This window comes from Geotrypetes seraphini, chromosome 2, assembly GCF_902459505.1.
Source record: "Geotrypetes seraphini chromosome 2, aGeoSer1.1, whole genome shotgun sequence".
In the NCBI taxonomy this organism is placed as follows: Eukaryota; Metazoa; Chordata; class Amphibia; order Gymnophiona; family Dermophiidae; genus Geotrypetes; species Geotrypetes seraphini.
This window is the reverse complement of record NC_047085.1, coordinates 181,398,284-181,424,379: the sequence shown is the minus strand read 5'-3', so window position 1 is coordinate 181,424,379 and position 26,096 is coordinate 181,398,284. Positions and strand designations below refer to the sequence as shown.

The 26,096-nt window shown below is 45.9% G+C and overlaps 1 protein-coding gene across 9 annotated transcripts in view; it reads right to left on the bottom strand.

Moving 5' to 3' along the window:
* Positions 1-26,096, bottom strand: part of CTDP1 (CTD phosphatase subunit 1) — a 287,209-nt gene that overhangs the window by 225,923 nt on the left and 35,190 nt on the right. For all 9 annotated transcript variants that reach the window (XR_004538415.1, XR_004538416.1, XM_033934443.1 and 6 more), the window contains exons 3-5: positions 23,593-23,686; positions 7,747-7,875; positions 4,143-4,293 (exon numbers count right to left, since the gene is read on the bottom strand). Coding sequence is in view for 7 of the 9 variants with exons in the window: in XM_033934443.1 (XP_033790334.1) it covers positions 4,143-4,293; positions 7,747-7,875; positions 23,593-23,686 (374 nt within the window). In the remaining 2 variants the exon portion in view is untranslated. The remainder of the gene's footprint in view (positions 1-4,142; positions 4,294-7,746; positions 7,876-23,592; positions 23,687-26,096) is intronic.

Sequence of the window (26,096 nt, the reverse complement as noted above, 5' to 3'; positions counted from 1 at the left end):
GGGGGTCCACCTGGATCCTGATCTTGGAGATTGGCAAGGGCTGCAAATGGTAGTGCCAGCTTGTATAAGTAAAGGCACGGTCAGGATGTCCTGGTCAACCACGGTAACTGCCAGTGCACTAGCTTTGGGAGAGTGGGGCACAATCCCTATGTCCTGGGAAGGAGGGTCTCCCCCTCCCCTAGCAGGCAAGGATACCTATGGAGGGGCAGCTGGCAGTTTCTTTGCCAAATAAGCCTGAAACACCATGTTAATAATTTTGGGGGAAAACCTGTCATCTGCGGCAGGAGTAGCCTCCTGCAGACCCTTCTTGGCATGTATGGAGGACTTATGAGATTTGGCTGATGAAGCGCAGCTGCGCTTCGCAGGAACAAAAATTGCATTGTCCTCAGGGCCCACAGTTGACTTTCTTGGGTTCCCCCAGCCAGAATCAGAAGCAGGACCCCCCCCTTCAGAGGTCAAGGGTACTTGAGCCGCTGAAATGTCACCCCCCTCTCGTGCAGAAGCACGTGGAACACAGCCACCCTCCAGGTAGTCATCCACTACAAATAAGACCAAATCTGAAGTGGTTGGATTATATACGAGTGGTTTTCTTGCAAAAACGAAGCCCATAAAGGCAAAAAATAACTTTAAATTCCAATTAAGAAAAATTCAAGGTGGCCGCCAAGCAATTTTCAAAAGAAAATAGCTCAGGAAAAGCACAGAAAGCCCCCCAAAAGCAGCAATTTTAGGATTTTAGAAGCAGGGGGGGGGGGAGGGAGACTAAGCCTAATTCCCAAACTGCCCAAAAAACACTTTTAAGGACCCCCCCAAATCTCTGTGACAGGCCATGTGCACTATACTCACTGTGCAATGAGATGCTGTGTATTGCTGCATTGGAAGTTGAAAGAGCTAACATCGAGATCCTCTGCTAACATGAAAACTGGACTGCTGGTCTTCTGACTGCCCCACCGGCCTGATACCCAATGGCCAGAGACCTCTACTGCCACCAGACACCGGACACCCGCATGGACACAACCTGGCAAAGAGATGCAGTCGGCTCCAATCCTAGGTACACCTCCTCAGAGCCATGCAGCCTGCACTCAGACCCACTAGTGGACAAACCTGGGGTGATCCAGCTCCCAAGGGAACCATCCCTGATCCCCAAACTGACATGCAGGCTGTCCAGAGGGTGCACTGACCAGCAGCCAACCCCCTGGAAACAGACTTTACACATAGTCTGTGATCTCCCACAGCCAGAGTAGGGAAACCTCTGCAGCACAAGGGTGGATTTTGCAAAGAAAACCACTGAAGTTAAAGAAAAATAAACACAAGCAGAAAAGACAAGCTCCTACAGTCTGGCTTGTAGGAAAAAAACTGGATTCTTAGAAGGCAGCCCTGAGGTTAAAAGAACAAGGGCTCAAAACTCTGTATAATGAGCTCCCTACAAGCTTTCTGGAGTAGAGAGCTGCACAGGAACGTGAGGCTCGTCTTCTTTTTCCTACCTGCGCTGCCACAGTACACATAGCCGACCGGAAGTCTTCCCTGATGTCAGCGCTGACGTCGGAGGGAGGGCTTAAGCAAAGCCGTCCCTCCCACGTCAGCGCTGACATCGGGGAAGACTTCTGGTTGGCTATGGCTGCTGGGGCAGGGCAGGCAGGAAATAGAAGACGAGCCTCACGGCTCAAGCTCCATTTTACTGGTAATTTGCTTGCAGATGAGGGCTGGGAGGCAGAACACAAAAGGGTGGAGGGAGTGCATTTTTGGACACAAGGCATGAACTTGGGAAAGAGGATGGAGGAAGGGAGGGAAAGAGATGTTGAAGTGGGGGAGAGAGTGCGTTTTTGGACACAGAAGGCATGAACTTGGGAGAGATGAAGGGAGGGAAAGAGATACTGAGGTGGGGGAGGGAATGTGTTTTTGGACATAGAAGGCATGAACTTCGGAGAGATGAAGGGAGGGAAAGAGATGCTGAGATGGGGGAGGGAATGCATTTTTGGACATAGAAGGCATGAACTTGGGAGAGAAGAAGGGAGGGAAAGAGATGCTGAGGTGGGGGAGGGAATGCATTTTTGGACATAGAAGGCATGAACTTGGGAGAGAAGAAGGGAGGGAAAGAGATGGTTGTGTACATGGGGAATGGAAGAAAGGAGAATTTTTGGTCATAGGGAGGGAGTGAGGTACAGATGAGAGGGAGAAATATTGTGGTGGAACGGACAGATTGAAATGGATGCAAGAGAGAGGAATGTTGGACAAAGTGGTGAAGTGAATGGAGGGAGAGATGTGGCATGGTTCTGGAGAGGGGTGATAGAAGGAGAAATGTTGGGCATGGGGCTGGTGGGCAGGGGCGAAAGATGAGAAAGGGATAAATGCTGGACCATGGTAGGAGGAACCAAAGGACAGCAACAGAAAAAGGGAAAGCGGAAAAAAGAAACTGGGACCAACTTTATGGAAAAATAAGTCTCCAGACAACAAAGGAAAAAATGGAATTTATTGACTAAAATATGTTAGCTCTGAGAAATGTATATAGCGGATGTCTTTGTATTGTGTTCAAAAGAAAAGGAAATGCATTTCTGGTTTTATTTCTATAGTGTTGAAGTACTTGCTGATCCTTGCTGTGACTGGTGGGGATCCCCAAGCACCGCCAGCAGAGGACCTCCTCTAGAGACGGCCAGAACTCCCCTCCACCAAGCACAGCAGTCACTGGCAGCATCCATGAGCCACTGAGGTGCCAGCATCTGTGACTTAGGGACGCTACTGCTGCCTGCCAAGCTTGGCAAAAGGGACCCCCGGCCAACTGCAAAGGAACCCCCAAGCTGACAGCTTGGGGGTTCTCATCAGCTGAGTATTTATATTTTATACTTACATTAGAGGCTCTGGTAGAAACCTGTTTACAAAGTATGTATTCTTCTAAATTAATATTTCCAAATTAATAAAGTGTCTTTGCTTATTTGTAAATGGGTCTCTACCAGAGCCTTTAATTCAGTAGCATAATTAAATGAAATAACTATTTCTGAAGTTTGTAGGGACGGGCAGGGACGGAGGGGATTCCTCATGGGGACGGGTGGGGACGGAGGGATTCCTTGTGGGGACGGGTGGGATTTCTGTCCCCGCGCAACTCTCTAGTCTGGAGACCACAGGAAAATAACTCACTAGTCCAGGAATAGCATGGGATTGTACAAGAATTGTTAATTTTTATTATGGTGCAGCTGCTGGTTAATTTCTTTTAAGGTGCAAATAAAAGCCATGGTCTTGGGGGTATTCTTTCGGCTATGCATTTTACATAGATTACGAGATTATCTGTCTGAGGATAATTTTTAAATCACCATAGTGCTGATAATTAATCCTGTGCTGGATTATTGCAATTCTCTGTATCTTGGTTTACCTCAATGTGTTCTTAGGTCCTTCAAACTTGCTCAAAACGCCACTGCTTGTGTGGTGGCGCGTGTTTCTCGGTTTGCACATATTAGGGGCTCACATTGAGTTTAAGGTTCTATGTTTAACTTTTAAACTTTTGAAGGATGGTGCTCCAGAGCCGTTATGTTCACTGGTGCATTTTTATGTTTTGGCACGGAGTTTATGCTCTAGAGATAAACCCTGTCTTGATATGCCCTCCCTGTCTGTGGTTAAACTTTTGAGTCACCGGAAAGTGATGTTTACCGTTCAGGGCCCTATTTGTTTGAACAGGCTTTCTATGGATCTTAAGCAAGCAGCTTCAGTTTTACAGTTTAGAAAACAGATGAAAAAGTCTCTTTTCTTGCATGCTTTTACAATCAGTAACAGCGAGTAATGAATCAGCAGCCAAGTTTCAATCAAGTAACAGCAAATAAGTATTTCTGTTTGTGTTGTTTATTGTCGATAGTATTGTTACATGTTTATTATATTATGTTCCTTTGCTGTCTTATTGATATATGTGTTGTATGTGATGGTTGTAATTTGTTGTTTCTCATCTGGATGTCTTATTGTACTCTGCAGGATAAGCGGAATATAAATTTTTAAGGTAAATAAATAATTTCTTGAACGCAGTACTATGTTGTTTCATGTGATTAAGCTCATGTTATACAAAAATAATTCAATAACAAGATGAATAAAACAAAGGAAAAATAATTATGTTTACATGCAGTAAGTCTCAAGTATTATTTCTTCTATCAAAATAAACAGTATACCTGCAATAGTATGTGCATAAAGCCTGCTACCAAAGGTGAAAACATGCAGTTCATAGAGCTTCGCGATCTTTTCCAGGAACTCTTTGCAGTGAGGACGCAGACGAGTGTGCAGCATAGGCTCCCCTCGGCCTAACTGGAAATGGAAAATACCCTAGAAAGGAATTGAAAGAAGTTCTTGCTACTGTTGGTTTTAATATTACTGTGTAAAAAACGTCACTAGTATAATTAAGTTTCCAGTTTATTTTGTGCTTGATATACCACCAAAAGGAGCACCAGATGCACATCCATAAAAACAATAAATAAATAAATAAATAAATTATATAAACAATGACAAAAACAGATTTCTGTCTCTGGTGCTCCTTTTGGGATATCCTTGGTCCACTCCTACTTTTTGTTGACTTGATATGCCACCAAGTCAGAGAACTTTGAAGGCAGTTTACAGGTTACAATTAAAAGAAAAACTACACAAAGGGCTCCTTTTACTAAGATTAGTGCGCGCAAACCATGCGCTAAACGAAAAATACTAACACAAGCTCTATGGAGGCATTAGCGTTTAGCGCGCGGGGCATTGTAGCGTGTGCTAAAACCGCTAGCACACCTTAGTAAAAGGAGCCCAAAGCATAACAAAGAAAACCAAACATAACAAAACCAAATAGATCATAAAATACAAATGCAACTATAAATTACAATAAACATATTATAAAACAATTCACTATATTTACAAAGATGAGAATGATACCAGAACAGTGCTTTGACAGCATCCCAAAGGCATTCCCCGTCCATTTCTAAATACAGTTTAAACTCCTCTTGCTGACTTAAAAGTGCATTCACTCTGAAGCCCCCCCTCCCCCCGATATCTCTCCTCACTATCTCCCCCTATTCTCCCCCCGTGATCTCCGTTCATCGGGCAATCCCCTCTTATCTGTACCCTTCTCTTCCACTGCCAATTCCAAACTCCATGCCTTCTTTCTTGTGGCAACGTATGCCTGGAACAGGCTGTCTGAATCAATACGTCATGTTCCATCCCTAGCAGTGTTCAAATCCAAGTTAAAGGCCCATTTTTTTAAAACCGCTTTCAACTCTTAACTCCCACTCACTGCTGCAAAACATCTATACCCACCATATCGTTTCCTCTACCATAATCTCCCCAACCCTGTAATGTACTGTCGAAATTAGATTGCAAGCTCTTCTGAGCAGGGACTGTCTATTGTATGTTAACATGTACAGCGCTGCATACGCCTTTTCACCGCTATAAAAATAAAAAATAGTAGTAGTAGTAAGCAGAGGAAGATGTTCATGACAAGCAAAGGTACCATGAAACAGAACTATTTTTAAATTCATCTTATTTTTCTGGGAATATTCTGTTATTTGGAATGAACTCCAATTATTCCTAAGTATGGGCCCAGTCACACTAAATATTTTTGATCTAATGGTATCTAAACATACCTTGGCAAATCATATACCCTCCATGCCCCCATGTACAAAACTTAGATTGTGAGCCTATCAGGGACAGAAAAAGAACCTGCAAAGAATGTGTATAGTGCTGCGAATGTCTAGTTGCGCTATAGAAATGATTAGAGTTTTGGTATTGATTCTATCCCAGATGAACATATTCATTAATCTGAAGAGTGAATAGGCAATTGACCTGCAGTATTTTTCCTTCTTTTTTTTATGAGCGAGTATGATTGTATCTTGAATGAGTGAGTTTAGGTTATTTCTATATATAATGGAGTTTTATATTTTATATGTACCTAGTTATTTTAATGTGTAATTTGTATTTTATGTGATCCCTTGAACTTGTGAAAGATTTAGCGGAATATCAAATTTTAATAAACAAACAAACATGATACAAAATGATGGAATAACCAAACTATTATGTTGGGAAGATCTTAAGGTCCTAGTAGGAACATATAGAATTAGCAATCTAGAACAATATAAAGAGGAAATCTGAGTAATATACTTTGTGAACCTGAGAATTTTAAAATAAATGGGCAGCAAAGGCAGCAAAAGGGAATGTGCCAGAAAGAACATAGTGAATGTGTGTACTGTGTGAATAGACAATCCTATTTTAAATTGGAGTTCCTTTCTCATTTTAACTCTTCTATTTTTTTTTTAATTGTACACCGCTTAGGTTATGTTCTTATGTTCTTATAGGCAGTATATCAAGTTTTATTAAACTGTAAACTATATTCCATGGACAATAGGAAGCCTATTTTCTTCTCACATGATCAAATTTTTTTAACAACCATATTTTGTACAATTTGTAGTCTCTTAATGTCTGAAGTTTGGGCCCTTTGCATCAACCCATTGCAATAATCTAGACCAGTAGTTCTTAAACCTATCCTAGGGGACCCCCCAGGCAGTCAGGTTTTCAAGATATCCCTAATGAATATGTATATACATGAGTGAGATTTGTCTATAAAGTAGGTAGTAGGCATGCAAATTTCTCTCATGCACATTCATTTACTTAAATTGTTAAAACCAGCTATTAAATATTAAATACAAACAAGTATTATCTGAATCAATTCAATTTTAATCTTATCTCCCACAGTTCATTTCATTAAAGTACTTTTACAACTTACCAATATTAATTTATTAATAAATATCAGAATAATTTAGTCAGTCAAATTAATCCCCATCACTCATGCTCACTTCCCAACTTTCACACACATACTACAGTTATTGTGATTACTTTTATCCAAAACTGGATCTTGGTTAGTTCATGAGTAGAGAATGACACGGTGACAAAATTCTTCATCGTTCCCATCCCCGCGGATAACCGCAGGAGACCATCTTCGTGTCATTCTTTAAGGAGAGAGGGAAGAATCGGAGTATGAATGGGCACAATCACTGACCCTCAAGCTTTGCTTTGAAGAATGCTGGTGTGAAAGGACCGAGGTTGAAATAGACACTAAAAAATGACATGGGATTATTTCCCACGGTTATCCACAGGGATGGGAACGGTGATGAATTTTGTCACCGTGTCATTCTCTATTCATGAGTTTATTAGGCCATGATCATCTAGTCATAGAGGCTTCAAACTGAGAGTTGCATAACAGTCTAGCACATGAAAATCACAGTTTCTTAAAAGCAAACGGCAGGCCTCTATGTCCTCATGATGGTCCTGTTCTTCAATTCATAAAGCATTAAGCTCATCACAAGATTGTGTTTCGCCACCTGGCGTCTTCGGGAACTGTGTTTGCAAGGCTCACCAACATCATAACTTCACCAGTAAACTAAGAATGACTTGAGCAGGAAACACACCACTGCTTTGTGATTACAATATGTCAGATTTGGAATGTGTATCCTGCCAGAGCTGGTGTTAGACCGCAAATGTGAGCTAGGATTTAACAGAGAGAGGAAAAGTCTTTTTTATTGTTTATTTTATTTACACCACAGCACCAGTGTGGTTAGGAGAAGGCAAAGGGGGTGAAGAGGCTATAAAGTAAACCAAACAGGATGTTTGAAAAAAAACAACCAAAACACCACCCAATTGGGGAGGAAAATCGAATCAAATCGAAAAATTGATTCAATAAGCTGAATCGAATCTAAATTTTTTTCCTAAATCAGACAGCACTAATAAATACTAAATAAATAAACTTACTTTGTTGGACATCTGCTGGCAGTGCTGTTCTGTAGTATGGATTAAGGTCTGGTCCAAATCTACCATTAGCACTAGCTTTCGGTTTCGATGTAACCTCTGCTGGTCCTCTCGCCCCAGTTGTTCAGCTTGCTAGGGAACAGAAAAGTAGAAAATGACAACAGACTGTCACATGTACTTTTTAATAATGCTGCAAGCCCATTCATATTCAAATTATGCAATTCTGTTGGCAGAACCCCCCCCCCCCCCCAAGATATGTGCAAAACAGGTACAAAGTAGATACAATATGGTCAAATAATTGAAGTTTGGGCTTCTAGTAGCACTGGAATTCATAAAACAACATAAACTACAGTCCATTCTTGTTATTCGCATGTTTCTGATGCACAATTTCATGTATCTGCATTTGCATCTATTGCAACCAATATTCCCCATTTGCGGATCTGCTCTAAAAAAACAAAACAAAACAAAAAACCTAGCTTTCTTTGCTTTCATTTTCACTTTGTGTCTGGAGTTCAGTTCCAGATATCGCCCCCAAGTGTCCAGAAAGCAATGTTACTTACCGTAACAGTTGTTATCCAGGGACAGCAGGCAGCTATTCTCACTAGTGGGTGATGTCATCCAACAGAGCCCCGATACGGACATCTTGCAAGCATGTCTTGCTTGAAGAAACTCAGAAGTTTCGAGATGCCCGCACCGCACATGCGCCAGTGCCTTCCCGCCTGATGCTCCGGGCATGTCTCCTCAGTTCAGGTAGCTAGCAGAGACGCCAACCCAGGGGAGGTGGGTGGGACGTGAGAATAGCTGCCTGCTGTCCCTGGATAACAACTGTTACGGTAAGTAACATTGCTTTATCCCAGGACAAGCAGGCAGGTATTCTCACTAGTGGGTGACCTCCAAGCTAACCTCAATGGGATGGAGGGAGAGTTGGCAACTAAGGAGAACAAATTTTGTAACACAGTTTGGCCAAACTGCCCATCCCGTCTGGAGAAAGTATCCAGACAATAATGAGAGGTGAACGTATGAACCGAGAACCAAGTGGCAGCCCTACAAATCTCCCCAATCGGTGTCGATCTGAGGAAGGCTACAGAGGCTGCCATTGCTCTGACCTTATGGGCTGTGACCCTACAGGGAAGGGGTAATCCAGCCTGGGCATAGCAGAAAGAGATATAAGCCGCCATCCAGTTGGAGATGGTGCGCTTCGATACAGGTCGTCCCAACTTGTTTGGATCAAAGGAGACGAAAAGTTGAGGAGCAGTTCTGTGTGGTTTGGTGCGATCCAAGTAGAAAGCCAAAGCACGTTTACAGTCCAGAGTGTGAAGAGCTGATTCTCCAGGATGAGAATGAGGCTTTGGAAAGAACACTGGAAGCACAATGGATTGGTTGAGGTGAAATTCAGAGACCACTTTAGGCAGGAATTTCGGGTGAGTGCGGAGGACCACCTTGTCATGATGGAATACTGTGAAAGGTGGGTCCGCCACCAAGGCCTGAAGCTCACTGACCCTGCGAGCAGATGTGAGGGCCACCAGAAAAACCACTTTCCAAGTGAGAAACTTTAGTGGAGCCTTGCTCAGAGGCTCAAAAGGAGGTTTCATAAGCTGAGAAAGGACAACATTTAGATCCCAAACCACTGGAGGCGGTTTGATAGGAGGATTGACATGAAAAAGTCCTTTCATAAATCTGGAAACCACAGGATGAGAAGAGAGAGGTTTCCCTTGTAGAGGCTGATGGAAAGCCGCAATAGCACTCAGGTGGACTCGTATAGATGTCGACTTGAGACCAGACTGAGACAGATGTAAAAGATAGTCCAAAACAGAGGATAGGGAGGCTCGCCGAGGCTCCTTAGAATTGGAAATACACCATGAAGAAAATCTAGTCCATTTTTGGGAGTAGCATTGACGAGTAGCAGGTTTCCTGGAAGCCTCCAATACATCCCTCACCGCCGGGGAAAACTGGTGCGGAGTTACGTTGAGAGGAACCAAGCTGTCAGGTGGAGAGACTGCAGGTTGAGATGAAGCAGAGACCCCTGATGCTGAGTAAGCAGTGAAGGAAACACTGGAAGTAGGCACGGTTCCCTGCTGCTGAGTTGAAGTAGAAGGGAGAACCAAGGTTGCCTGGGCCACCGAGGAGCTATCAGAATCATGGTGGCATGGTCGGACTTCAGCTTGACCAGAGTCTTTTGAATGAGAGGGAATGGCGGAAACGCATACAGAAAGCGATTCCCCCAATCCAGCAGAAAAGCATCTGCCTCGAGGCGATGAGGAGCGTAGATCCTGGAGCAAAACTGAGGCAGCTTGAAATTGTGGGGAGCCGCAAAGAGGTCTATCTGAGGCGTTCCCCACTGAGCAAAGATCTGATGAAGGGGCTTGGAGTGGAGTGTCCATTCGTGAGGCTGGAGAAGACGACTCAGTTTGTCCGCCAAGACATTAGAAACATAGAAATTGACGGCAGAAAAGGGCCATAGCCCATCGAGTCTGCCCATATCAATGACCCACTCCCTGATTCTTACTCTCCTAGAGATCCCACCTGAATATCCCATTTTCTCTTGAAATCTAACACGCTGCTGGCCTCAACCACCCGCTGAGGCAGCTCGTTCCAATGATCGACCACCCTTTCGGTGAAGAAGTACTTCCTAGCATCACCCCGAAATTTCCCTCCCCTGATTTTCAGCGAGTGTCCTCTGGTTACCGAAGGACCTGTAAGACTGAAGATATCATCTTTCACCTCTATACGCCCAGTAATATACTTAAAGGTCTCAATCATGTCCCCTCTCTCTCTTCGCTCCTCCAGTGAGTACATCCGCAGTTTTTTTAACCTTTCTTCATACGTGAGATCCCTGAGCCCCAAGACCATCCTGGTAGCCATTCGCTGAACCGACTCAATTCTCAACACATCCTTTCGGTAGTGTGGTCTCCAGAATTGAACACAATACTCGAGATGAGGTCTCACCATGGATCTGTACAGTGGCATTATGACTTCAGGTTTTCTGCTGACAAAACCCCTACGGATACAGCCCATCATTTGTCTTGCCTTAGACGAAGCCTTCTCTACTTGATTGGCAGCCTTCATGTCGTCGCTAATGATCACTCCTAAATCACGTTCCACTGTGGTCCTGGACAAGGTTTCACCATTTAGTGTGTAAGTTCTGTGTGGATTTTTTTTGCCTAGGTGCATTACTTTACATTTTTTAGCATTGAAGCCTAGCTGCCAAGTTGATGACCACTGTTCAAGCTGTCTTAGGTCCTGCGTCATAAAGTCGGGCACACTGCTTTTGCCAACTATGTTGCATAGTTTGGCATCGTCGGCAAACAGTGATACTTTTCCTCTAAGTCCTAGGGTCAAATCTCCTATGAATAAATTGAATAGAATCGGCCCTAAGACGGAGCCCTGAGGTACTCCACTCATCACTGCTGACGTTTACCATCAGTACCGTTTACCATCACCCTTTGAAGCCTACCATCTAGCCAATCCCTTACCCATGTAGTGAATGTATCCCCCAATCCCATCGATTTTAGTTTGTTCAACAGCCTGCGGTGTGGGACGCCATCAAAAGCTTTGCTGAAATCCAAATATATCACGTCAAGGGACTCTCCGGCATCCAGATGACTGGTCACCCAATCAAAGAAGTCAATCAGATTAGATTGGCAGGACCTTCCCCTGGTAAATCCGTGTTGATGTGGATCACGTAAATTTTCTTCGTCTAGAAATTTGTCAAGTTCCTGTTTGATCAGTGTTTCCATGAGTTTGCACACTATGGATGTAAGACTCACCGGTCTATAATTTCCTGTCTCTGTTCTGCAGCCCTTTTTGTGGAGTGGAATTACGTTAGCTGTTTTCCAGTCTAGGGGTACTTTTCCCGTGCGCATGGAAAGATTGAAAAGTACGGATAGTGGTTCAGCCAGAACTTCACTCAGCTGAGAACCCTGGGGTGTAGATTGTCTGGCCCCATGGCTTTGTCTACTTTGAGTCTTGAAAGTTCGTGGTAGACGCTACTAGGTGTAAACTCGTAATCACGAAACAGGTCATTTTGGCTGTCTCTTATTTGTAGTTGTGGACCATTTCCCGGTGCTTCACAGGTGAATACTGAGCAGAAGTATTCGTTTAGCAGTTCTGCCTTGGTAGTATCAAATTCTGCGTAGTTTCCATCTGATTGCCTAAGGCGTTCTATTCCATTTTTGTTTCTCTTCCTGTCGCTAATGTACCTAAAGAAGGATTTGTCCCCTTTTTTAATGTTCTGTGCTAGATCTTCCTCTGTTTGAAGTTTGGCTTCCCTGACTGCCTTTTTGACAGCCTTAGATCTGGCCAGATAGTCTTCTTTTGCCTCCCTTTTCCCAAGATGTTTATAGGTGATAAATGATTCTTTTTTCATTTTAATGAGGTCTGAAATTTCCTTGTTGAACCATTGTGGTTTTTTGTTTCTCCGGCGTTTGCTTACTGTTTTTACGTAGCGGCTAGATGCTTCGTTCAGGATGGATTTTAGATTTGACCACATAGTTTCCGGATTGTCAGTTTCTGCATGGTTTTGCAGCTCTTGATGGACAAAGTCTCTCATGTGTTCGAAATCTGCCTCCCTAAAGTTGAAGACCCTCGTTGCTGTGTTTGATTTAGAGAAGCCTTTCCTGAGGTTGAGCCATACCATGTTGTGGTCACTGGAGGCCAGCGTGTCTCCCACTGATACTTCCGAGACACTGTCTCCATTTGTGAGTACCAGGTCCAGTATTGCCTTTTCTCTGGTGGGCTCTAATACCATTTGTTTGAGTTGTGCACCCTTAATGAAGGTTATTATTCTTTTGCTACCACTTGTAGTTGCTGAGAGGGTGTTTCAGTCTGCATCTGGCATGTTGAAGTCGCCTAACAGTACTGTGTCACCACGCAAAGTGATGTTCTCTATGTCCTCAATCAATTGTTTGTCTTTGTCTTCCTGTTGTCTCGGAGGCCTGTATACCACACCGAGGTAAAGGCATTTTTCGTTCCCTCTGGCCAGGTTTACCCAAAGTGATTCCCCTGTGTATCTAACCTCTGTGATCCTGGTAGTTTTGATATTATCCTTAGTGTATAGTGCTACCCCCCCTCCTGATTTGCCCTCTCTGTCCCGACGAAGTAGATTGTAGCCTGGTATAACCATATCCCACCCATGTGAGTCTGTGAACCAGGTCTCGGATATCGCTACTATGTCAAGGTCAGCATTCCTTATTTCTGTTTCTAGTTCCAGGATTTTGTTGCCCAAGCTGTGTGCATTAACATACATTGCTCTCCAAATTTGTGATGATATGCCTATCCCCGTTAGTGTGGCTCTTGTTTTTTTGTGTATACTATGGGTACTTACATTAGGCTCAGAAGTGTGGGTTTTACTTTCTTCCCCAGTATGGATCCTTACTGCTCTGGTATGTATGTGTGAACCCTCCCCCAACTTACCTAGTTTAAAGCCTTCCGAAGTAGATGTGCTAGTCGATGTCCTTCCCCTGAATGTAGACAGCTTTGAGGAAGGTGTTGTGGCGAACCGCCCAATCCCAGACTCTGAGAGCTTCCTGGCAGAGGGAGGCCGAGCCCGTGCCCCCTTGCTTGTTGACATAATACATGGCGACCTGATTGTCGGTGCGAATGAGGACCACCATGTCGTGAAGCAGATGTTGAAAAGCTTGAAGAGCATTGAAGATGGCTCTGAGCTCCAGAAGATTGATTTGATGGAGTCGGTCCGCACAGGTCCAGAATCCCTGAGTGCGAAGCCCATCCAGATGAGCCCCCCAGGCATAGGTCGAGGAATCGGTAGTGAGAACCTTCTGATGAGGAGGAGTGTGAAACAGCAAACCTCTGTATAGATTCGAAGAGGTCATCCACCAAAGTAGAGACTGCCGAAGAGCAGGAGTGACTATGATGTGTCGAGTCAACGGGTCTGACACTTGAGTCCATTGAGAAGCTAGGGTCCACTGAGGAATTCTGAGATGGAGCCTGGCAAAGGGCGTCACATGAACTGTAGAGGCCATGTGGCCCAGGAGGACCATCATGTGTCTCGCTGAGATGGACTGGCGAGAAGATACAGACTGGCAGAGACGAAGAAGAGCATCCATGCGCTGAGGAGGAAGGAATGCTCGAAGCTGGATGGTGTCCAGTACCGCCCCGATGAAGGGAAGGGACTGGGTAGGCTGCAAATGAGATTTGGGAAAATTGATCTCGAAGCCTAGGCTCTGCAGGAAGCAGATCGTGGTCAAGGTCGCCGAAATGACCCCTGGAGCTGACGGGGCCTTGATGAGCCAGTCGTCAAGGTATGGAAATACCTGAAGACCCCGGTTCCGGAGTGCAGCGGCCACCACCACCAGACACTTCGTGAAGACTCTGGGAGACGAGGACAGGCCGAATGGAAGCACTCGATACTGCGGATGTAGATGTCCCACCCGAAATCTGAGGAACTTGCGGGAGGCCGGATGAATGGGAATGTGAGTGTAGGCCTCCTTGAGATCCAGAGAGCATAACCAGTCGTTCTGCTCGAGGAGAGGGTAGAGAGAAGCAAGTGCAGCATGCGAAACCTCTCCTTGACTAGGAATTTGTTGAGGGCCCTGAGGTCCAAAATGGGTCGCAGGTCGCCCATTCGGAACAAGGAAGTACTGGGAGTAAAACCCCTGGTTCAGTTGGTCCGTCAGGACCGGCTCCATGGCACGAAGCCGGAGCAAAGCCTGAGCTTCCTGGAAAAGAAGGGCGGTCTGAGTCAAGTTGGAAGGATACTCTCTTGGAGGGTGGTCCGGAGGGACCCGATGGAAATGAAGAGAGTATCCTTCTTTGATGATAGTAAGGACCCAGAAGTCGGTTGTAATGGCCTCCCAGCGATGATAAAAATGATGGAGGCGCCCTCCGATGGGAAAAACAGGGGGAGGCAGAACGAGGTTGGTTATGCCCTCGACGAGACAGTCAAAAAGGCTGAGTGGTCTTAGGGACAGCAGGCGATTGAGACTTAGGCTGACCCTTTTGGGGAGGCTGACGCTTCGCCGGTTGCCTCGCAGGAGGAGTTTGCCTCGGCTGATAACGCTTCTGATAAATCAACGGCGGACGAGAAGGTCGAGACTGCTGAGGCTTAGGCTTCGACCGAAGGATGGATTGGAAGGACTTTTCGTGGTCAGACAACTTCTTCGTGACAGTCTCGATGGATTCGTCAAAAAGATCCGCCCCAGCACACGGGACGTTTGCCAGGCGGTCCTGAAGATTCGGGTCCATATCAATGGTCCGCAACCAGGCCAACCGGCGCATCGCCACCGAGCAGGCCGCTGCTCGGGCGGAGAGCTCGAACGCATCATAGGTAGATTGCATTAACTGAAGCCGAAGTTGGGACAGCGAAGCAACCACTTCCTCAAACTCAAACCTAGCCTGGGATTCGATGTATGGTGTGAACTTCCGAAGCACAGGTAGAAAAAAATTCCAAGTGGGCTGCAAAGTGGAAATTGTAATTCAGGACTCGAGACGCCATCATCGAATTCTGATAGATGCGTCGACCAAACTTATCCATGATTCTGCCCTCGCGGCCCGGAGGCACTGAAGCATAGACCTGGCCAGGATGAGACCGCTTGAGCGAGGATTCGACCAGGAGGGACTGGTGAGAAAGCTGAGGACCCTCGAAGCCTTTATGATGCACCGTGCGGTACCGCGCATCCAATTTGCCAGGGACCGCAGGGATAGAGTAAGGAGACTCAAAGCATCGTATGAAGGTCTGGTCGAGGAGCTTGTGCAGGGGAAGCCGCAAGGACTCTGCCGGAGGACGAGGCAAGTGCATGGTATCGAGGTACTCTTTGGAATATCGAGACCCAGCATCGAGAGTAATGTCCATGTCATCCGCCATCTGCCTGAGGAACGATGAAAAGGACAGTTGGTCTGCCGTCGTCGGTCTGCGAGACGGACTAGAAGAAGAAGAGGCTTCAGGCTCCAGAGAGGCCTGCGAGCAACAGGACGAGTAGAAAACCTCGGGGTCCTCGAACTCCGAGCCCGGAGGAGGAGACCCAGTCGAAGCAGCATACCCCAACCGAGGCAATTTCTTCTGAGGCGAGACGGTCGAGTGTCGAGAGGAATGCTTCGAAGAATGTCTGGATCAATGCCCCTCCCGATGCCTGGAAGGGGATCGAGCCCGTCTGTGAGAAACTGGCTCAGACGCCTCCAAGGAGCAGATTGGACTCGAGGCCGTCGATCGCAGAGGCGGCAGAGTCGGAGGCTCCCCCAACGCCGCCCAGGTTTGATAGGGGGTTCGGAAGAACTCGTCCTGCTTCCTGCTATGCCCCGGACTGGATGGCCCCGAAGGTGGATGCCAGACTGAATCATGGGGCGGAGTAATCGGTTCCAAGGGAGGCAGGTCACTAAACGAGGCTTTCCTCGAGGGGATGGGCTCCAAGGGAGGCATATCACTAAGGGAGGCCCTCCTCGAGGAAATCGGTTCCAAAGGAGGTACAGCGCTAACGGAGGACCTCCTCGAGGACCCGGACACCGCTCGCTGCTCCTCCTCGCCGAGTAACGAGGTAGTGCGGCAAGGAGGAGGAGGAGGGGGCGGTCCGCCCCTCGAAGCCAAAGCTGGAAGGTCACCCTGGATGGTGGCAATCAGCCGAGGCACCATGGTCTGCATGAGCTCCACGAACTGAGCCTCCAGGATGGACCGCAACGAAGCCGATATGGAGGGATCCGCACCAAAAGGGGGCCCTTCCGCACGGTCTCCGCGCTCCTTGGGTGCTACGTGCTTCTGCTTGCCAGTCTTCGGCACCTTGAGCACCACCGGAGGAACTGTCGGGGTCGATACCTGCTCCGAGGAGACGGATGAAGGCACCGGCGCCGAAGCCGGGGCCGAAACCGGTGTGAACGACGCTGGTTTCAGGAGGCCCGAAGCAGCCGGGGAGGCAGAGGGTTTCGCAGAAGGAGTCGAAGCACCTGTCGATGTCGAAGCTGCAGGATCCGATGAAGCTTCCATCTTGAACATGGACTCCCACAGCAGACAGCGACGCTTAAACGCTCTCGCCGTCAGAGTGAAGCAAGGCCGGCACGATTTCGGGAAGTGATCCGGTCCCAGACACTGTAAGCAGCGTCGATGAGGGTCCGTGAGCGAAATCGCGCGCTGGCACTTGCTACACTTTTTAAAACCGGTGATCGGCCGGGACATAGGCCGGAAAAGCTCCGCCGCAAGGTTGAAGGCGCGGGGCCCCAGCCACGCGGCCGACCCGGTATCGGAAGGAAAAATTTTCTTTTTTTTTTTTTAAAAAGAAATCAAAGAAAGAAATAAATGCACAGGAGAGCCAAAAGAACTCAACCCGCGGCAAAAAAGAAGGCAAAAAAAGAGATTCAATGGGCGCAAATTGAAGATAGACTTCTCAGCTCCGCGGAAGAAAAAGAACTGAGGAGACACGCCCGGAGCATCGGGCGGGAAGGCACTGGCGCATGCGCGGTGCGGGCATCTCAAAACTTCTGAGTTTCTTCAAGCAAGACATGCTTGCAAGATGTCCGTATCGGGGCTCTGTCGGATGACATCACCCACTAGTGAGAATACCTGCCTGCTTGTCCTGGGATAAAGTGAATTACAAGAATCTATAGTGTCCCATGCAAGAACATAACACTATTTTCTCAATAGGATTCAATGTTCTTTCCATGATTTTGAGATGCAATGTGTGCTGCTGGAACCTAACCTCTATTTCCTATAGACTCAACATTTCGTTAATCATAATTTCATAGTTCATGAACATTTCCAAGAACCATACTGCACAAATTGGTTGCCAATGTAATTCTCTAAGGACAAGTGTAGTGTCTTCATTTTTTTTTTCACAAGTACGTTCAGTCTTGCAGTAGTGTTTTGAGTTAATTGTATATTCGATGCAACTTTTTCCCCCTTTTTGGGGGAGTAAGCACAGTTACTTACCGTAACAGGTGTTATCCAGGGACAACAGGCAGCTATTTTCACATATGGGTGACGTCATCAACGGAGCCCCAATGCGGAAGCCTCGCAAGCAGACTTGTTTGTAGAAACTAGAAGTTTCGAGTCAGCTGCACCATGCATGCGCGAGTGCCTTCCCGCCCAGCACAGGGCGCGTCTCCTCAGTTCAGTTAGCTAGCAGAGAAGCCAACCAGGGGAGGTGGGTGGGTTGTGAGAATAGCTGTCTGCTGTCCCTGGATAACACCTGTTACAATAAGTAACTGTGCTTTAATCCCAGGACAAGCAGGCAGCCTATTCTCACATAAGGGTGATCTCCAAGCTAACCAGAATGGGATGGTGGGAGTACTGGCAATTTAGGAGAATAAATTTTGTAATACTATCTGGCCAAAATGGCCATCCCATCTGGAGAAAACATCCAGACAATAGCGAGAAGTGAAAGTATGAACCGAGGACCAAGTAGCAGCCTTGCAAATTTCCTCAATAGGTGTAGATCTGAGGAAAGCTTCATTGCTCTAACCTTATGGGCTGTGACTCTACTCTGTAGGGGTAATCCAGCCTGGGCATAGCAGAAGGAGATACAAGCAGCCATCCAGTTGGAGATGGTATGCTTAGAGATAGGATATCCCAACTTATTTGGATCGAAGGAGACAAAAAGTTGAGGAGCAGTTCTGTGTGGTTTGGTACGCTCCAAATAGAAGGCCAAAGCACGTTTACAGTCCAGAGTATGAAGAGCTGATTCTCCAGGATGAGAATGAGGCTTTGGAAAGAACACTGGAAGAATAATGGATTGGTTGAGATGAAATTCCGAAACCACTTTAGGTAGGAATTTAGGATGAGTCAAAGAACCACCTTGTCATGATGGAACACAGTGAAAGGTGGATCAGCAACTAAAGCTTGCAGCTCACTGACTCTTCGAGCAGAAGTGAGGGCAATGAGAAACACCACTTTCCAAGTGAGATACTTCAGATGAGCCGTAGACATTGGTTCAAATGGAGGCTTCATCAATTGAGTAAGAACAACATTGAGGTCCCAAACCACTGGAGGTGGTTTGAGAGGAGGTTTGACATTGAAAAGTCCTTTTATGAATCTGGAAACCACCAGATGAGCAGAAAGGGGTTTTCCTTCAATAGACTGATGGAAAGCAGCAATTGCACTGAGATGGACTCGGATCGATGTAGACTTGAGGCCAGAGGTGGATAAGTGCAAAAGGTAGTCTAAAACAGAAGATAAGGAGGAATGTTGAGACTCCTTATCGTGAGAAAAACACCACATAGACAATCTAGTCCATTTTTGGTGATAGCATTGTCTAGTGGTAGGCTTCCTAGAAGCCTCTAAAATGTCTCTTACAGAGTGAGAAAACTGAAGAGGACTTATGATGAAAGGTACCAAGCTGTCAGGTGTAGAGACTGCAGGTTGGGATGAAGCAGAGATCCCTGACTCTGTGTAAGCAGAGATGGAAAAACTGGTAGAAGGTATGGCTCCCTGCTGCTGAGTTGAAGGAGAAGGGAGTACCAAGGTTCTCTCGGCCACCAAGGAACAATCAGAATCATTGTGGCATGGTCGTTCTTTAACTTGACAAGAGTCTTGAGAATGAGAGGGAATGGAGGGAATGCATACAGGAAGAGATTTGTCCATTCCAGAAGAAAAGCATCTGCCTCGAGGCGATGAGGAGAACAGATTCTGGAGCAGAACTGAGGCAGTTTGTGGTTGTGGGGAGCTGCAAAGAGATCTATCTGAGGCATTCCCCACTGTGTAAAAATGTGATGAGGAGGCGAGGAATGGAGTGTCCATTCGTGAGGTTGCAGAAGATGACTCAACTTGTCCACCAAGCAATTTTCGCCCCTTGGATGTAGACAGCTTTGAGGAAGGTGTGGCGGATTTCCCAGTCCCAAACCTTCAGAGCTTTTTGACACAGGTAGGAAGATCCCATCCCTCTCTGTTTGTTGACATAATACATGGCGACTTGGTTGTCCGTCCGAATGAGGACTACCTGATCTTGAAGATGTTGACAAGCTTTGAGAGCCTTGAAAATTGCTCTGAGTTCCAACAGATTGATGCGACACTGATTATCCGTACTGGTCCAGTGGCCTTCAGTACAGAGACCATCGAGATGAGCGCCCCAAGCGTAGGTCGAGGAATCTGTTGCGAGGACCTTCTGATGAGGGGACGTTTGAAAAAGCAAGCCTCTGGAGAGATTGGAAAAGAGCATCCACCAGCGGAGAGACTGTCTCAATGAAGGAGTGACTGCAATGTGTCGAGAAAGTGGGTCGCAAACCTGCGTCCACTGAGATGCCAGGGTCCACTGAGGAATTCTGAGGTGAAGTCTGGCAAAAGGAGTCACGTGTACTGTGGAGGCCATGTGACCCAGGAGTACCATCATGTGTCTCGCTGATATGGAGGAGCAGGAAGACACTGTATGACAGAGTTGAAGGAGGACTTCCAGACGTTGTTGCGGAAGGAATGCTCTTGAGTTGGATAGTATCCAGAACAGCTCCGATGAATTGTAGATTCAGAGAGGGTTGAAGTTGGGATTTGGGAAAGTTGATTTTGAATCCCAAGCTCTTTAGGAACCACATAGTCCGTTGTGTCGCTACAACCTTGAGATGTTGAATCTTTGATGAGCCAATCATCCAGGTAGTGAAATATCTGAAGCCCATGGCTTCTGAGAGCTGCGGCTACCACTACCAGGGACTTGGTGAACACTCTGGGAGATGAAGCCAGGCCAAAGGGCAGCACTCTGTATTGATAATGCAGATTCCCTACCCGAAATCTGAGATATTGGCGGTAGGCTGGATGACTGGGAAAGCAATGTTACTTACCGTAACAGTTGTTATCCAGGGACAGCAGGCAGCTATTCTCACTAGTGGGTGACATCATACAACGGAGCCCCAATGCGGACGTCTCACAAGCATACTTGCTTGTAGAAACTTTAGAAGTTTCCAGTCGCCCACACCGCGCATGCGCGAGTGCCTTCCCACCCGATGCACCGGGCGCGTCTCCTCAGTTCAGATAGCTAGCTGAGAAGCCAACCCAGGGGAGGTGGGTGGGACGTGAGAATAGCTGCCTGCTGTCCCTGGATAACAACTGTTACGGTAAGTAACATTGCTTTATCCCAGGACAAGCAGGCAGGTATTCTCACTAGTGTGTGACCTCCAAGCTAACCACAATGGGATGGTGGGAGAGTTGGCAACTTAGGAGAATAAATTTTGTAATACTGTTTGGCCAAACTGTCCATCCCATCTGGAGAAAGTATCCAGACAATAGTGAGAAGTGAAGGTATGAACCGAGGACCAAGTGGCAGCCTTACAAATTTCCTCAATCGGTGTCGATTTGAGGAAGGCTACAGAGGCTGCCATTGCTCTGACCTTATGGGCTGTGACTTTACTGTGAAGGGGTAATCCAGCCTGGCCATAGCAGAAAGAGATACAAGCGCCATCCAGTTGGAGATGGTACCCTTAGAGATAGGATGTCCCAACTTGTTCGGATCGAATGAGATGAAAAGTTGAGGAGCAGTTCTGTGAGGCTTGGTGCATTCCAGGTAAAAAGCCAAAGCACGTTTATAGTCCAGAGTGTGAAGAGCTGATTCTCCAGGATGAGAATGAGGCTTTGGAAAAAACACTGGGAGAACAATGGACTGATTGAGATGAAATTCCGAGACCACTTTAGGAAGGAATTTAGGATGAGTTCGGAGCACCACCTTGTCATGATGGAACACTATAAAAGGTGGGTCCGCCACCAATGCCTGAAACTCACTAACTCGACGAGCAGAAGTGAGGCCAATGAGAAACACCACTTTCCAAGTGAGATACTTCAGAGGAGCCTTGTTAAGAGGCTCAAATGGAGGTTTCATAAGTTGAGAAAGAACAACATTGAGGTCCCAATCCACTGGAGGAGGTTTGAGAGGAGGACTGGCATGGAAAAGTCTTTTCATGAACCTGGAAACCACAGGATGAGCAGAGAGAGGTTTCCCTTGAAGAGGCTGATGAAAAGCAGCAATAGCACTCAGATGGACTCGGATCGATGCAGACTTGAGGCCAGAATGAGACAGGTGCAAAAGACAGTCCAAAACAGAGGACAAGGGGGCATGTTGAGGCACTTCGTGACGAGAAAAGCACCAGGTAGAAAATCTAGTCCATTTCTGGGAATAGCATTGCCTAGTAGCAGGCTTCCTGGAAGCTTCCAAAACATCCCGCACAGCTTGTGAAAACTGAAGGGGAGTTACGTTGAGAGGAACCAAGCTGTCAGGTGGAGAGACTGCAGGTTGGGATGAAGCAGAGATCCCTGATGCTGTGTAAGAAGCGAAGGAAACACCGGTAGAAGAAAGGGCTCCCTGCTGCTGAGTTGAAGAAGAAGGGAGTACCACGGTTGTCTGGGCCACTGAGGAGCAATCAGAATCATAGTGGCATGGTCGGACTTCAGCTTGACTAGAGTCTTTTGAATGAGAGGAAACGCATACAGAGAGAGATTCCTCCAGTCCAGAAGAAAAGCATCTACCTTGAGGCAATTAGAAGCATAGATCCTGGAGCAGAACTGAGGCAGTTTGAAGTTGTGGGGGGGGGCCGCAAAGAGGTCTATCTGAGGTGTCACCCACAGAGAGAAGACATGATGAAGGGGCGTGGAATGGAGAGTCCATTTGTGAGGCTGCAGAAGATGACTCAAGTTGTCCGCCAAGGCATTGTTCGCCCCCTGAATGTAGACAGCTTTGAGGAAGGTGTTGTGGCGAATCGCCCAATCCCAAACTTTCAGAGCTTCCTGACAGAGGGAGGCTGAGCCCGTGCCCCCTTGTTTGTTGACATAATACATGGCGACTTGGTTGTCCGTGCGAATGAGTACCACCATGTCGCGAAGCAGATGCTGAAAAGCATTGAGGGCATTGAAAATCGCCCTGAGTTCCAGAAGATTGATGTGACACAGGTGGTCTGCACTGGTCCAATAGCCCTGAGTGCGCAGACCACCCAGATGAGCCCCCCAAGCATAGGTCGAGGAGTCGGTCGTGAGAACCTTCTGATGGGGGGGCATGTGAAACAGCAAACCTCTGGAGAGATTGGAAGATAACATCCACCAGCGAAGAGACTGTTGCAGAGCAGGAGAGAAGTCTTAGGCACCTTAAGCACTACCGCTGGAACTTTCTGCTAAGCTATCTGACCTGAGGATACAGAGGAAGATAAAGCAGACGTCGTCGAGGAAAGAGCCGCTGCAAACGAAGAAAGTCTGATGAGGCTCGAGGTCGAAGCACTGAAGGCAGGAGGACCCTCGTCGAAGGTGAGACCGAGGTCAGCTTCGGAGTCGAGGAAGTGGTCGAATCCATCCCAAAGAGCTTCTCCACTGAAAGTAAACAACATTTAAGGGCTCGAGGTTGAAGAATAGCACAGAGTTCGTACGACTTCGGGAGATGGTCTGGCACTTGAGGCACCTACTGTGTGGGTCCATGAGAGAAATCGCACGTTGACACTGGCTACACTTCTTGAAGCCTGTAGCTGGCCAGGACATAGGAGGAAAAAGAGCCGCCGCAAAGTCGAAGCCCCTGGGCTGCAGCCAAGCAGCCTGCCCCAGCAGCCGAACGGAATAAATAATTTTTTTTTAAAAACTAGAAATAAAAGAAATACAGCGATTCTTGAAGAAAAAGAACACAAACCGCGGTGAGAGAGGGCACGAAGTAAGTTGAACGCAGAGAGTCAAAGATGGACTTCTCGGCTCCACGGAAAACTGAGAACTGAGGAGACGCGCCCTGTGCTGGGCGGGAATGCACTCAAGCATACGTGGTGCAGCCGACTCGAAGCTTCTAGTTTCTACAAGCAAGTCTGCTTGCGAGGCTTCCGTATCGGGACTCCGTCGATGACGTCACCCATATGTGAGAATAGGCTGCCTGCTTGTCCTGAGATAAAAAAAGGTTACCTCAGTTTATATTTAAGTAGGTTTATATTTGAGTATATACAATAACTGAAATATAACTGCTAACTTGCCTCAGAGCTAACCATCAGTTCTGGAACACTGTGAACCATAGATACTGTGGCTGTAGATAGTGGAACCTGCTGTTTTCCATTCTTGCTTTGTAACCTAAGAACATAAAGAAACAATACAGTGTAATTAAAATGCAATTGAACTACACAGATTTTATCCATAATTTGTTGTTAGCCTACTATAAAAATTTTATCAGTTCAGTTAGAGATCCATCAGACATCAAAGTTCAATTTAAAATATACTGTTTATTTTATTATAGGCAAAAATAAAGTGCCTGAATAAGAGTGAGCAGCTAAAATATTAGTTTATAGCAGAAAATTTTCTTCTTTGTTTCGGTCAATCTGATTTACTTTTAGCATGCATTAACATGAAACAAAAATGCATATCTATAAAATACAAACAGCTACTGAAAAACAAGGCCATTATCTGTAATGGGGATTTTCCACAGACAACAATATAAACTAAACATAAGTGGGCAATCCAGCTATGTTAATGCATGCTCTCTAAAAACTCAGAAAACGCTTCAAAATTATTCCTTATCAGGAAAAGGAATTCCAACACAGCAGTGGCTTCCTCACAAATTCCTTCAATCTATGTCACAACTTATGACTCATCATTTAGGGAAGCCAGACAAGTATGTGTGCCCGATTAATCCTGCTGTCTACAAAGTTGATAACTGCACAGGAGTAAGGATTATAGGAATTCTGCAGGAATGGAAGAACTTGCCAAGGGATTCCCCTGGGAGGGTAGTCAAAATTTCTAGCGATGCCAGAATAAGGCTTGGAATGCACTACATGAGGCAACTGATACGCTAGAATGAGGTTTGGAACCTACTTAGAGAGAAAACTGGAGAACCATAATGAGGCTTACAATGCCCAGAGGAGCCTCCAGAACATCAGATGGAGGCTTGCTTGATAGTGAATACAATTTAAACCACCACCGGAGGCTGTAGGCATTGGGAGGAAATGGAGGGCTGTGAGCGAGTAAGTAATAGCATCGGCTCCAGCAGGTGTGGATGGGGATGGAGCAGATTAACTACAGGGATGAAATGGATGTTAGCAGGTATGAGTCAAATTCTATTTGGGACGGGTGGAGATGGATAAAATTTCCTTCCCCATGCAATTCCACAATTGATCTCCTTTCTTTCTTTAGGAACTCAAAAATGAAGGGAAGAATATTCATCTTGAGGTCACCGAGATCAAGTTTCAAGTTTATTCAAAATATTTGATATAATCGCAAAATCCAAATCCAATGCGATTTACATTAGTTATAAATTAGGTTAAAAATAAAATAAATTAAAAAATCCAACAAACAGTATATAAAGACTAATTATAACAGACTGATACATTTGCAAAAGAAAATGAATTAAATACAATTCCAAAACAAATAAAACAGGGATGGATAAAAGAAACAGAAGGTTGGGGAACGTTGCCTACTTAATTTTTACTTGACAGTGCTCCTTGTCCAATATAAAATTATAAAATTTAAATGAATCAGTTAAAAGCGTCCTTAAACAGCCAACTTTTTAGGAGACTTTTAAATGTATTTATTACTTTTTCTTCTCTTATGTTGTATGAAAGCGAATTCCAAATTTGTGGGGCTGTAACAAAAAAGATCGTATCCCTCCTTGAATAAATGATTTTTAACGAGGGGATTACTAGCAAAGATCCAGAATAGGGTGGTAGATGCATGGAACAGTCTCCCAGAAGAGGTGGTGGAGACAGAGACTGTGCGTGAATTCAAAAGGGCCTGGGATAGGCTTGTGGGATTTCTCAGAAAAAGAAAGATAATGGTTACTGCGGGTGGGCAAACTAGATGGGCCATTTGGCCTTTATCTGCCATCATGTTTCTATGATAAATGGTAACATCACTTTAGTTTAACACCTTTCAAGGATGGATAAGAAAGTAAACTTCTCCTAACAGATTGTAGGTCTTTATGACTCCAAAATCTGACAATAATTGTTTATACCTATTGGATTCTGAGCTGTAGTATCACTACGCCACTCTCCTGTGGAAATAGTTCTCTTGGTTACTGGGCGGTTCAATCTGTTGGGATCAAAGGAGATGAACAGTTGAGGAGATGTCCTGTGAGATTGAGTCCTTTGTAAGTAATAAGCCAATGCTCGTTTCCAGTCCAAGGTATAAAGAGCTGTTTCTTCAGGGTAAGTATGAGGCTTCAGAAAGAAACTGGAAACGCAATCAATTGATTTAAATGAAATTTCGTAACCACTTTTGGCAAGAATTTAGGATGAGTGCGGAGAACTACTTTATCATGGTGGAATACTTTAAAAGGTGGGTCCGCCACTAATACTTGAAGCTCACTCACTTGACGTGCAGATGTGATGGAGATTAAAAATACCACTTTCTGAGTGAGATATTTAAAATGAGCAGAAGGCACTGGTTCAAAAGAAGATTTCATTAATCTAGTGAGAACAACATTAAGATCCCAAACCACTGAAGGCGGTTTAAGCGGAGGTTTGATGTTAAAAAGACCTTTCATAAATCT